This window comes from Phacochoerus africanus, chromosome 15, assembly GCF_016906955.1.
Source record: "Phacochoerus africanus isolate WHEZ1 chromosome 15, ROS_Pafr_v1, whole genome shotgun sequence".
NCBI classification, from domain to species: domain Eukaryota; kingdom Metazoa; phylum Chordata; class Mammalia; order Artiodactyla; family Suidae; genus Phacochoerus; species Phacochoerus africanus.
Genome location: NC_062558.1, coordinates 55,307,011 through 55,321,117, shown reverse-complemented (window position 1 = coordinate 55,321,117; position 14,107 = coordinate 55,307,011). Strand labels below are relative to the sequence as shown.

General features: G+C 42.4%; 1 protein-coding gene across 2 annotated transcripts in view; it reads left to right on the top strand.

Moving 5' to 3' along the window:
* MTR (5-methyltetrahydrofolate-homocysteine methyltransferase) overlaps positions 1-14,107 on the top strand; it is a 105,535-nt gene that overhangs the window by 44,425 nt on the left and 47,003 nt on the right. For both annotated transcript variants that reach the window (XM_047759699.1, XM_047759698.1), the window contains exon 16: positions 11,589-11,768. In XM_047759699.1, the coding sequence (XP_047615655.1) occupies positions 11,589-11,768 (180 nt within the window). The remainder of the gene's footprint in view (positions 1-11,588; positions 11,769-14,107) is intronic.

Here is a 14,107-nt window from a genome sequence, read left to right as displayed (position 1 = left end):
CGACCTACGCCATAGCTCACGGCAACGCCAGATCCTTAACCCACTGAGTGAGGCCAGGAATTGAACCTACAACCTCATGATTCCTGGTCGGACTCATTTCTGCTGCACCACAACGGGAACTCCTTTTTGCATTTTTAAAGTGAGATCATTTTTCACAAAAGTATTCTCGTTTTTGTACAAAAGATATATTTTCATCATGAGAAAAAAAAATCCATATAATCCAATAGAGTACAAAAGAGAGATAATTTTGGTAACAAATATGCATGGAACCTTTATTTATACCAAGCTCACTCACAGGGTAAATCAGTTTTTCCTCTCAACATGTAAATGTCAGCTGTATGTTATGACTTTTTTACTCCATGTGAGGAAACCAAGCAGAAGGACTTAACCTGCCTGTTGTCTCACAGGTAGCCCCCAGTCGTGCTGGGATTCAAACCTAGGAGGTCTGGGCCTGTGCGCAGTGGCTGATGGAAGGATCCAGGGTGAGGCTGTCAGGGAAGAGTTGACTGTTTTAGAAAAGGTGCTCTGAAAAAGCCCCTCTGAGGAGGAAATGTTTGAAAACCTGAATAAGATGAGAAAGCCATGTGGCCATTTAGGAAAAGAGAATCCAGAAAGTTGAAAATTATGTATAAACTGATCTTTTATAACTCTTCCCCCCCCCTGCAATGAAATGTTGGCATCTTCCCATCTTGGCAAATATGGATTCTAACTCCATCTTTTATGATTATGCTATATTTCATCATGTACGTTTTACTTAATCCATTATCGCATAAAATTGTGTTTGTTCCTAATTTTTTAGCAGAATGAACAGTGGTGAATATCCTAATTCATGCTTATATGTTTCCTGCTATAAAATGATTTTCTTGGTTCATAGAGGTGGGATGGCCAGGTCAAAGTGTGTGCCCATTTAACATTTTGATACACACTTGCTAAATTGTCTTTCTGAAAAGTTGTATCTAGTTCTACTACTAATTTAGTGTGGTAAGGTCTTGCGACAGAATTTTTATTTTTACCACAGGTATATATGCAGACAGATAAAGAGACAGATATTTCTTTTATGAAAAACAGAAGCCTTAAGCCCTTTAGCTCCCCAGAAGCAACAACATACAACTTAGCTCCTTAACTTCAAATTTCAGTTTTTGTTATTATTTATTGCTTTTCTACAGTGGTTAAGGGTTTGGCTTTTTCACCATCCACCACTACCACTTCACACATCTTTGCTTTTATCCCTGCCATCTTTCCAATACATTTTAGTTGTAACTATTTTCAGCACTTATATTTATATTAACTAGTGTAGAAGCAGAGCTGTGTAGCATGCCAGAATTCCTTTTCCTTTCCTGTGCCCTGTTTGTTTTCCAAGAATCTTTTTGTTTGCTTTGTTTCTTATATGTTTTCAAACTATTCCCTGGTTGTGTGAATTCTAGTATCCAGTGCATCCAAACACAGTGAGTAGACTCTCCTTTTCATTTCTTGAAAAATTCTCTCTCCAATTCATCATCGTTGTCTTCTTCTTTTCTTCTTCTTCTTCTTTTTTTTTTTTTTTTTTGCTACACCCACAGCATGTGGAAGTTCCCAGGCTAGGGATCCAACCTGTGCCACAGCAGCTACTCAAGCCACTGCATTGACAACACTGGCTCCTTAACCAGCTGTACCACAAGAGAACTCCCTCTCCAAGTCTTCTGACACAATCTGGAAAGGTTGCTCAGTAGGCCGACTGCACGGCTGTCACTTTGAGTTGTTCTTACCTCTCTCTGAGGTGCTTAGATACCATAATTTCTTCATTGTTGGTTTACTCTCTCATTTCGCTAAGCATATCCTCTGGTAGCTTCTCATGAAAGGAAACATGGCAGTAAATAGCTTTGAAACCTTTCATGTCTGAAAATGACTTTATTGTATCTACTTTTATACTTCCTTAACAATTGTATGGGTGTAATAGTGCAAGCTTGAAATTATTTTCTCTGTGTTTGGAACACAGTGATCCACTGTATTCTAGTTTCCATTGGTACTGGTAGGAAATCCAGTGCTATTCTAACCCTTGATTCTTTTGGAAAAACCTATATATTATCCCATTTTCTGGATGCTTCTTGGATCTTCTATGTCCATGGTATCTGAAATCTTGTGATTATGAGGCCGCCTTTATGCTGGGCACTCAGTAGGCTCTGTCAGTCAGGAAGCTTATGGGCAGAGCTGCCGAAAGTTTCCTTGAATTGCATTATCCTCTCTTGGCATGTGTTTTATTCAGACACTTGGATGTTTTGGAAAGATTGCCTAATTTTCTTATCTTTTCAGTCCTATTTTTCACTTCTGACATTTTGCTCTGCTCTATGCGAGATTTCTACATCTACATTTATCTTCTCTTGAGTTTTATGTCTTCTTTTTTCAGGAGCTCTTTTTTGTTATCTAAATGTTCTTTTTCAAATTTATATAGCAACCTGTTATTGTTTAATTGCTGCAGATGTCTTCTCAAACTTCTTCAGATATATCTCGAGCACCTAGTATGTGCCAGGCCCTGAGGAGATGGCAGGGAACAAAACCTAGTGTTTGTCCTTGTGTAATTTTATGTTATTAGAGCACAGAGGGACTAACAGATAAAAAAACCTAAAGATACACCACACATACACATACACACATGGAGAGTGTTACATTCAGTGGCGGAATATGGAGAGGATAAGGGTGACAGGAATAGTAGGCTGAGGGTGGGAATGCTACTTTATATAGGATGGTTTGGGATGGCCTCGTGGATAATGACAATTTAGCGGAAACTTGAAGGAGATGAGGGAGTGAACTGTGTGAAAATATAGAGAAGGATGTTTTGGGCAGAGGGAGCCTTGTATGAAAACCAGGAGGGAGACTGTACAGCTAGAGCAGAGGGGGTTAGGGGATTTGAGGTTAGAAAGGTAGCTGTCAAATCGTGTAGGGCCTTGGATACCACAGTTGACACTTTGGCTTTTATGCTGAGTGAGCTGGGAAGCCACTGAAGGGTTTAGAGCAGAGGAGCAAATGTGATCTGATTTACGTTTCAACCCTCCATCTGGTTCTTTGTGGAAAAGGGTCTGTGGGGACCAAGCAGAACCGCTGGAGGTTAATGCTGTGTCCAGATGAGAGGTGGTGGCCGGGGCAAGTGGGAGCAGTAGAGGATGTGAGAAGTCATCTGTTTCTAGATTTTTAAGGACAGGCCAGTGGGATTTGCTTCATACTGGTTGTGAGCCAGGAAAGAAAGAGGAGTTAGAGATGATTTTTGGGTTTGGGGGCCTGGGCCATTGAGATAAAGTGGACTTTGAGCATCCGATTTGGGATGGAGTGAAGAGAAGTTTGGGTTTGGACATATGTTTACAGTGGTGTGTGGAGTGTGGTTGTGTAGATGAATCTGGGTTTCATGGGCAAAGCCTGGCTTGAAGATAGGATTCCCTTACCTGGGAATGATTTGCCCATCGATGATATTAAAGCAGTGAGACTGAGTCCACCAGAGGACTGATGGTAGAAAAGAAGTCCTAGTACCAAGCGAGTGGTGGAGTCGCAGTGCTTCATGGTCGGGGAGGAGATGCCGTCAAAAGACTTGAAAGGAGCTGCCCGTTTGGTAGGAGAGTGAACACAGCCTTCAAGAAGGACATGGTGAGCTATGTTAAAGAGCTGTGGATAGATCAAGTAGGAGGAGACCAAGAATTTACCCTTGGACTTGGAAAGGGGATGGCTCATTATCTTACTATACTGTTTCTAAAGAGATGAAAGCCTAACTGGAGTGGGTTCAAGAGAGAAAAGAGGATTGGAGGCAGCAGGTGTAAACCATTTTTTGGGAGTTTTGCCTTAAAGGGGAACAGAAATGGGTGAAAACCAGAGATGGGTAGGAAGTAAGAAAGGGTGTGTGTGTGTGTGTATGTGTGCACGCACGCACGTCTGTGTGACGATGTGTGTGACAATGTGTTTTGTAAGCTGATGGGAAGAGCCTGGTAGAGAGCAGATGGAGAATTGATGCACAGGAGAAAGGGGGCACTCGCTTGGTCCATGACCTTGTGGGTTGAGAGTGTTGGCCCTCCGTGTGCAAGCAGAGGGGGAGGCAGCATGCTCATCACACAGAAGAGAAGGCAGAACGTGAATGCAGATCTGCAGGGCACTGTTCTGTGTGCTGGGGGAGTCTGAGTGCTCCGTCTGTTTTCTCAGTGAAGGAGGAGGCAAGGTCAGCTCTGAGAATGAGAACAGAATGTTGTGTGCTTTGTGCATGTGGTGCTTCACCAGGAATGTAAAGCAGAAACACTCCTGCAGGGAAGGGTCGTCACTGCTGGTACTTTTAAAAAACACACACTCCTGGGCTGTACCCCTTGAGTTTCTGACGCATTCGGTCTGGGGTAAGACCTGACTTAGGAACTGTTAGAGCCTTAGAGGTGACTATCATGCATACTCTGGCTGAAAACCACCTGAGCAGCCACATGGGGTAGCTGTCACTCCATTTTGCGGTGAGCCAGTGTCACTGGCAAGGACTTCGTGCAGGACGGAGCCAAGTTTTGATCCCTTGTCTGTCTCATTTGAAGACTGATGGGTGTTTCCGAATCCTGTGTTATCTCCACTTCAGAGCGCTTGCTCTTGTCAGAGAACAAGCTTTTCCAATTTAGATGTGAACGTGACCACAAATAAAAAGCACAGGTAGGAGAAATTTTTTTAACTTGTGAGTTATAAAAGACGTGCAAATTAGAGCAATATTAAGGTAATGTTTAATTGATGCTAAGTTAGTAAAAGTAAACCTAAAAATGATCAAGATCTGTGCTGTATGTACAGTAGTGGTAAATAGACTTGGAGAGGTTCATTGCAGAGTATAGTATAAACACAGACAGTCCTTTTGAAAGACGTAATACCTATCAAGAGACATAAAAATGTTCATACCCTTTGAAGTGATGATCTCATTTCTGGGAAATTATCCCAATGAAAGCATTCACTATATATGCAAAGGGTTTTCACCAGCTTTTTATTGACTATATAACAACCTAAATGCCTAACTGGAGAGAAATTGATAACTTAGATTACATCATTCTATTGGACTCTTATCCAGAGTATTAAGTAATAATTATGAAGATTATGGAACAGCATGACAGTGCTTACAAGATATAAGTAAAAATTATGAAACCAATAGTTATGTAGACCCTGTCTCTATACATCTGTGTAAAAACTACGTTTGATAAAGATTGGAGGAAAATACTGTAAAGCAGAATAATTGAGAGTAAGGTAGTGAAATTAAAGGTGACTTTTTAGAAACCGCTTTTCCTAATTAAAAAATAACTTTTCTCTAAGATTATGGGCTTGTAAATGCTCATGGAAGAATTGTATTAAACATTCTAAAGAGCAAAGAGAAAAATTCATACACTTGGAAATTCAAATACCAACAATACACATATTTTGGTGCAAATGCATTTTTTTTTACATCATTTGAGTTCATAACACTATTGGATGTAACAGTTAAGAACCAAGATTTACTTTGCTTGGATGATGCGATTGTTTGTTTATCAGGAGAAGACAGCTCTCTGCAGTGGAAAACCACCACTGCAAGTAAATAAAGATGAGATACTCACATGTGCTTTTGTTCCAGTGCATGGCAGCTGCTTTTGGTTTATGCTTGTGATCTATATTGAAATGAAAACCACAAGGTCGAGCAGTGTCAAGTCCCAAATATGACAGGACTGGCCCTGAGACTTCTGGATTAGAAGGCAAAAAAAGAAAGCATTTCTGTGTTTTTTGTTGACATTAGTAGTTTTGATTAGCTGTTATTTTAACTCTAAATAACTATATATGTGTAATAATATATAAAAATATAACAAAGAACCACTTTCATTATTGAAATTTGTATGGGAAAAATAACTGTCACTACTTACTTTCTAGATTTAATTCTCCTTTTCTAACTGAAATGAATAATTTCATGTGACAATTTTTGATAATGTAAGGTTTCTTAGAAGTACAGTCATCACATAGTGGAATATATATTTTTTTTGTTTGCACGTGTGTAAACTTATAGTTAAAATAATAATATTATCCTTTAAAATATCCATTGTATTAACACATTTTCCTATGTTAAAATGATTTAAAAATAATTTTCTAATTTATGGAGAAATAAAGCCCCACTGGGATATTGATTAAGGTTTAATTAATCCACATAGAAAATAAAGAGGAGTTGGTATCTTGGAGTCATTCAGGAACATGATAGGTTTTTTTAGTTACTATTCAATCAAGTTTTATAGTTTTTCTTAAAGAGGAAATCTCAAGAACATTCCTAGGTATTTTGTGTCATTTTGTTGTGATTTTGGCTTATTTTTCCTTTTATAAATATTTTTCCTTTGGTAGTAATTTTTTAGATTTTTATTTCATAACCAACCTCTTAAGAAATTGGTATTATTTTTCCTTTGAAAAATAATCTTATATATCTTACTATATTCTCCGGTAGGGTGTGCACTGTAGCATTGTTAAATGCATAGTTCTGGGAAATCAGAGCCAATAGTTGTTAGTGTTCCCTTTATTTTTACCTTGCCACAGGTAGTTGACTCAAGCCTAGGAGTCAATTCTCAGATTTTCTGCTCTGACCCTCACGGGGCTTTGTTAAATCTGACATATTTCTGCTTTTCAGTGGCCCTAGAGAGGCCGTCCCTCTCTGGTGAGGATAATGTGACCTGAGTATTTCCCTCCTTGGGCCTTTCCTTATAAGATGGAGCAGATTTTAAATTCTTTGTAAGTAGACTTCTCCAGCTCACCCTCAGAGGTGGATGTTCGTGGTAGGCACGTGAGGACCACGCTTGGTCACAGGACCTTCAGGTCACACAGGAATAACAGCACAGCTTACACTTGGCATCCCAGCCACACCAAGGGTCCCAGCTCCCTGGCATGTGCCTGGCACCCCTCTTCGTGAGGGAGAAGATGCAAATGGGTTCATTTGCCCCTGTTATGACCCAGCATTGCTTCTTCCAGGTCTTGGCAGGGTAGGGTTTTCCCACAAGCAGCCTCTCTCTTTAGTTTCTAGAGAAAAGCCACAAGCAGGCATTGGCTCATGACAATGACCCTGCAGATGAGTCTGGTTTCTGATCACCTCATCTGCCATGTCACCAGTAAACCAATAGTTCTCAAATAGATGTGATTTTGCCACCCCAGGAAATTTTTGGCAACATCTAGACAGATTTATTGTCATGCTGGGTTGTCGGGAGGGTGTGTGTCTTGAGAGCTAGAGGGAGAGGCCAGGGGTGCTGCTAAAAGCCTACAGTGCACGACAGAGAATCATCTAGTGTAAATTGCTATTGAGTAGCCCAGTTTTTAACCCAGGACAGCTGCTTTTCTGCAACCCATTTTTTTTCTCTCTGATGTCTTCTGGCTGATGGAGAAAGGACAGATAAGGTTTTGGTATTTTAATCCTCTTCTCTGTGCCAAGTCCTGGGCTCTGGGCACTTGAGATAAATAAAGGCTAGTAGAAGGCCCAGCTCCTATGAGATTCAGTCCTTTTCAGAGGTTTTGTTGGAAAGAAGACTCGAGGCAGGGGAGATCTAGGACAGTGGGATTGCAGAAAGATCTGATCATTTTCAGGGCTCAGTTGTTAAAAGGAAGACAAAACTATATAGGTTATGGGTTGGATTGAAATATTTTCGGATATTGGTCTCTGTATAGTAGATCAGGTTTTTGCTCTTCCTATGAGCTGTTTCTTTCTGCTCTGCCCACTTTGTAGCTCTGCCCTTAAAAGTACTAAAGTGAATCCCATCCTCTGCTCTACCCAGAGATTAATAAATGGATTAAAAATTTCCTTCTCAGAGTTCCCTGGTAGAAATGCGTTAAGGATCCAGTGTTGCCACACGTATGGCATGGGTCACAGATGTAGCTGAGATCCAGTGTTGTTGTGGCTGTGGCACAGGCCTGCAGCTGCAGCTCCAGTTCTTCCCCTGGTCCAGGAACTTCCATATGCCATAGGTGCAGCTGAAGAAAAAAAAAAAGGAATCTCCTTTTTGGAGTTCCCTATTGGCACAGTGGGTTAAGGCTCTGGCATTATCACTGCTGTGGCTTGTGTTCAGTACCTGGCCCAGGAACTTCTGCATGCTGAGGGCATGGCCAAAAACAAAAATTCCCTTCTCTTCCCTCCTTTTCACACCCCACAGAATTTGCATCTTTTCCTAGAGGGTGACATTAAAAAAAAAACTTGACTTTAAAAGTTCAGAAGTTTTCAGTGATAGCACCTGCAGTTTCCACATTGCAACTGAGACCCCTTTTTCCTCACCAGGTTTGCCTCTCAGTGTCAGTTGCACATCTGCAGTCCTGTCTATTGCCTCCTTAATCCCAAGCTCCTGGCATCCACATTCTGCCTTGAGTATGAGTTTTGCCGGGAGCACTGCCTCCATTCTTTCAGGTGAAGAGGGATCCAGGAGGCACCATGCTGGCCTTTGAGCCCGCCCCCGTTAAGTGCTCTCCCTGTGCTTCATCTCACTCAGGCCTGCAGTCTTTGCCTGGGCTCTGGGTGTCCTAGCACTTGCTTTCAGCCACTTGGAATAGAGAATGCACTGCCAGGATTTGTACACTAAGCCCATGCCCTCAGGGACTCTATAAGGCCCAGGGGTCTCTTGTCCTGTGCTTTTCCCTGGGAAACTTCCCTTCAGCTGTTTTCTTTGTGACTTGTCAGCATCCTTATGGTGGCACACAAGTCCCTTTCCTTCACTTCTCTTTGCAACTCTGTGTGCCCCCCCCCGCCCCCCCACCATTAAGCTGGTTCTGCCCCCTGCTGTGTCCTCCCCCATGTTAAGCTGGTTCAGTCAAGTCTGATACCTTCAGCCCGCCTCTCAAGTGGGCCCTATTTCTTCTCTGCTCATTGTCAGACTGCACTGTCACAGAATCTGGGTATCTTCCATCTTTCTCTTTCTCACATTATCGGCCTTGGTGACTAAATCAAAAATCGTTTTATGTATATCTCCTTTCTCCCTAAGTGTCTAATTACCTAGCAAAGCCTGAACAGAGGATTGCTTAACTTGAAGCCTTCCACCTGCTGATGGCTGTCTAGCTTTTCTGCAGCTTAAGAGTAAACCTGGTAAATCATAAACTCATAAAAGATATTTATTATTTCCTTCTTGGCCCTTAGGTTTGCCGTATTGTCCCTGAGGTTTCCTCCAGCTAAGCCTGTGCAGGTGCCTCCTCACCCATCAGTGGCTCCCACTGTGGCTAGATGGGAAGATCACTAGGGTCTCTTAAAATACTGTTGCTCAGGTCTCATCATGGGATTCTGATTTAACTGGTCTCAGGTGAGGCTCAGGTATGAATATTAGAAAACAGTATGCTTGGTCTGCACACACTGTTTCTAAGGAGGGCCAGTGGCACAATGAATAGCACATCTGATGATGGATCAGAAGATTCTAGAAAACAAAAATCCTTCCATATTATCAACACGTGCCACTAGAGTTGAGAATCTTCTGGATCTGTGAAATCCTCAAGCCCCGAGGCTTATTAGCATGTTTATCTCACAACCCCGCTAAAGAACAGGACAGAGAACTTTGGAGAATCTAACATGATATGCTCCTGGCAAAGGCCTGTCCATCGAGACTCTGTGCATCCTAGACTGTTGTCTACTCAACACACACCAGCTGTGTTTCTGTTAGTGTAGCAGGTACTGTACAGGTGCTGGCCGGACAGTTTGACAGGGGCCTCTTCCTTGCGCAGCTGGTAGTTGGTGATTCTGTTCTGGCCTAGAAGTGAATTCCTGTCCAGTGAGATGTCGTTCATGGCTCAGAGAAAGAAATGACCAGGCCCTACTGGTAGGGTAGTAACTGGTAGTAACCTATGAGGTTACTTGCAAATACTAACACTGGTGCCCCCAAACTCCTGTGCCTTCTCTCTTAGTGAGCTTAGCTGGGACATGAACCTAGAACCTGGAACTGTCTTTGGCTCTCTGTGAGGGGGTAGCTTAAGTCCAAGACTGAGGGCAGCGCCTGGTGGCCTGCTTCTCACCACTTTCTTTTGGGCCCACATCTTGGTCTTAACCTTATTTTCATCACTAATAGAAGAAAGAGTTGTTGAAGACACTCAGCCAAGAAAGACCAGGACCTGCTGCCTTCCCTAAAGCCTGGGGCAGTGGGGCTGCAGAGGCCTCTCCTTGGTGTCCCTCCCTTCGCCTCTTGGTCAGGGAGGCCAAGTCCCCCCCACACCTCCCAGCTGAAGAAAACAGGGAGTGATCAAGGCCAAGGAGAACTGTTGACTAGGAATACCAAAGTGGGCAGGCAACCAAAAGCTTAGATGGAAGACTGAGTTCTTTTCTTAATTCCCCCCCTGCCCCTTTCTCTGGAGGATGGGACCTCCTTGAAGCCCCTGAATAAGGGCAATGTCCTCACCCTCATCCCTGCAGCCGCCCAGAGAGCTCCCTTTTTTGTCGGAGCTGATTCTTTACCGCACTTGGTGCTCACATCTGGTCCGGGGTGTCCTCCCTCCAAGTAATGTTGTCAGCCTAGGAGACTCAACATTTCATTCAGTGGTGCTGGCCATGTTTCAAGAACATTTTGTACATTCATTCAGAATGCTATGAGACTTATTTTTTGGAACCACTGTAGTAATAGCAAGTATTCATTTTTTTCTTCAGAGCAGATTTGTTTTTCTTATACAACCAGAAATCATTCAGAATATAATTTGTTGAATAAGCCTTGTTGAGGTTGTAAATGTGACCTGCAGACAGATTGCACGACACAGTCAGAGAGGCTTTGAGTCAAAGCCGATTTCGTTTATTCCTTGAGCAGTAGCCCCTGGGCATGTCCTCAGCTGGGTCCTGCTCTAGGCCCTGTGGGGACAGCAAGGCTGGTTCTGGCTCGGGTGGACTCATGATAAATAATAAACAAGTGGCCAAATAAATATAATGTCTAGAAGGACAGATGCCTTGAGGACAAGTGGAAAGGGCAGAAAGGGTGGCCGTGGGGCTACCTGGAGGATGGTGGCTAAGGAAGGCTTCTCTGAGAAAGGACCTTTGGACAGAGACCCGAAGCACAGGGCTACGTCTTGGTGTGTTCTGGGTGGTGGCAGCAGTGAACAGAAGGGCCCTGACGGAGGACAAGCTTGGGTTTCAGGAACATCAAAGGAACAGTGGGGAGAGCAGAGCCAATGAGGGGGCAAATGAGAGAAAATGGGGTGAGGCCTTAAAGCACATGTTGGGTAGCTGATGTGATGGAGGGTGGGGGTGGAGGTGGAAAATAAATTCCTTTCTTTGACTCTATGTAAAATGTTACTTCAGGAAGACCCAAGGAGGCGGCAGAAGCATTGGGACTGCAGGCAGGTGAAGAAGGGCACTTGTCTTTTAATTTATTCTTTAGTAATATTTGCATTTTTATTGCATATTATAAGAAGCCTATTTATTAATATACCATATGTGTAAGGTTTGATTCCTACAGAAGCAGTGTAGCTGTGGTGCTGATGAAAACGCAAAAGAACTTTAAACCAGTTCCCCTCTGAGATAATGCGATAAATATTTAGAGGCTGCTTGGCATTTGGTTCTGTCAAAGCCAAACGTTGATACTTCAGTGCTTTCGACAAGTGAAATGTCCTTCTGGTTTTCATAGATAACACTTCATTTTTCGATTTAAAATTATGTCTTTTGCTCCCTTCCCCAGGCAACAGAAACAGACACCAAAATCAGAGTGTGCACCCGGGCCTACCATCTACTTGTGAATAAACTGAGCTTCAATCCAAATGACATCATCTTTGACCCTAATATCCTCACCATTGGCACTGGGATGGAGGAACACAGCTTGTATGCTGTTAATTTTATCTATGCGACAAAAGTCATCAAAGTAAGTATGAGTATTTTCTCTACCCATTACATTTCTCTGGTTTATCATATGGCTCCAGTGAATAGTTTGAGCTAACATACATATTTATTGGCAGGGAATGCTGACATTCTTATTCTTAGGCAGTAAATTGGCTTTCTGAAATTTAGGGGTCATTATTATTTTTCTTTTATATACGCTTTTACATTGTGAAGTAAAACACACTAGGGATTATATAAAAAATAGAGATTATAATAAATAATCAATTGCAAAATATATAATAGCTTTCATTTAGGTCCCGAGATAGAACATGCTGGTGCCTTCATGTCTCTCCCTCCCCTCCTTCCTTCCTACCTTCCTTTCTTTTTTAGTTTCGCCACACCCTCGGCATGTAGAAGTTCCTGGGCTAGGGGTCAAATTGTAGCTGCAGCTGCCATACTATGCAACAGGCATAGCAACACCATGTCCGAGCCACATCTGTGACTTACACCACAGCTGTGGCAACATCAAATCCTTTACCCACTGAATGTGGCCAGGGATCAAGCTCACATCCTCACGACACTATGTCAGGTTCTTAACCTCCTGAGCCACAATGGGAACTCCTTTCCCTTTCTGTTTACACTCTTATTCTGAATTTTATAAGGGAAACATCATCCTGAGTTTTATGATACTACTTGGTTGCTTTTCTTTATAATTTTATCATTTCTGTATACACAGCCAATCTGAATTTTCCATGGGTTTCGTATTCGCAAATTCACCTACTCTCTACAGTTTATTTCTGACACCGAAATCAGTACTGATGATGCTTTTGCAGCCATGCACAGGTGCTCCCATGTGCAGAGTGGTGACAGGTCCTCATGCCTGACCCTCATGTTCCAGATGAGTCAACAAGGGCCACGCCCTGCCCTCTTGGTCCAGTTCTCACTCTATAAATATAAGCCCTTTCCATGGTCTGGTTAGTGCCATGTTTTTCACATTTTTTGAGCTTTTTTTTTTTTTTTTAATAATGGATTTTTCTATTTAAATATGGCCCCCAGGCATTGTGCTGAAGTGTTCTCTAGTGCTCCTGAGCGCAAGAAGGCCATGATGTGACTTATGAGAAGATGTATGTGTGTTAGATGAACTTTTGTTTAGGCCCAAGTTGTGCTGTTGGCTGTGAGCTTGATGTCAAGGAATCAACAGTATATATTAACAAGATATCTTTAAATGGAAACACATGAGAAACAAGGTTAAATATTGACTAGTGATGATAATTTTGTGACCAGAGGTTCACAGACCTAACCCCGTGTTTCCCATGGGATCAGTGGTTTTCAGCACTCCCCAGCTGGCAGTGTTCACAGTGACTTCACAGAACATCACGGCCACAAACTGTATAAACAGTAGAGTTTATTTTACCTATTCGTGAGCTTAATATAAATAGAATCTTAAGGTTCTTATGCTTTTTTCCTTATCCAATCTCATTTTAAAGATTCACCTGTGTTGTTGTAGCTGTCCTTTGTTCATTTTTATTAATGTATAACATCCCATCATTTAGCGCTTCTACTATTGACAGACATTTGGTTTGTTTCCAGTTCTGGTGCATCAGGAGCAGTGCTGCCCTGAGCATCCTTGTACATATCTCTTCCATGCATGTGCATATGCATGGGTTTCCCTGTAGCACGTACCTGAAATGAAATGGCTGGGTCACAGTAGTGGGTAATGGCCAGCTCTTTCCCTAAATGCTTAGCTTTGTACTTTAACCAGTAGTGAACAAGAGTTCCTTGGAGTTCCCATTTTGGCTCAGTGGAAACGAACCCGACTAGGATCCCTGAGGATGCAGGTTCAATCCCTGGCCTCGCTCAGTGGGTTAAGGATCTGGCGTTGCCATGAGCTATGGGGTAGGTCGCAGGTGTGGCTCGGATCCTGAGTTGCTGTGGCTGTGGTGTAGGTGGTAGCTATAGCTCTGATTCAACACCTAGCCTGGGGACTTCCATATGCTAGGGGTGTGCCCCCCACCCCTGCCAAAAAAAAGCAAAAAAAAAAAGAGTTTCTCTTGTTCCACATGCCTACTAATACTTGATACCACCTTTTATTATTAGTCAAGTTTATAGTGAACTAGAGAATTTGTTCGTTTAGGCTGTGGAAGTCTTCTTTCTAGTAGCTTGTCCTTTCAGTGAATGACTGGCTACTTTCTGTTTCTCTGTCCTAGTTCTCTCTCTCTCTCTCTCTGTGTTCTCTGACTCCATTTCTTCTTTCTCTGTTATTTATCCAGCAGATACCTTATGACACCCTCACCGTGCATTGTGACCCTATCATGGTCACTGTAGAAATATACAGAGATAAAGCAGAACTTTTTATTTTCCCTTAGGAAGGTGAGAGTCTAT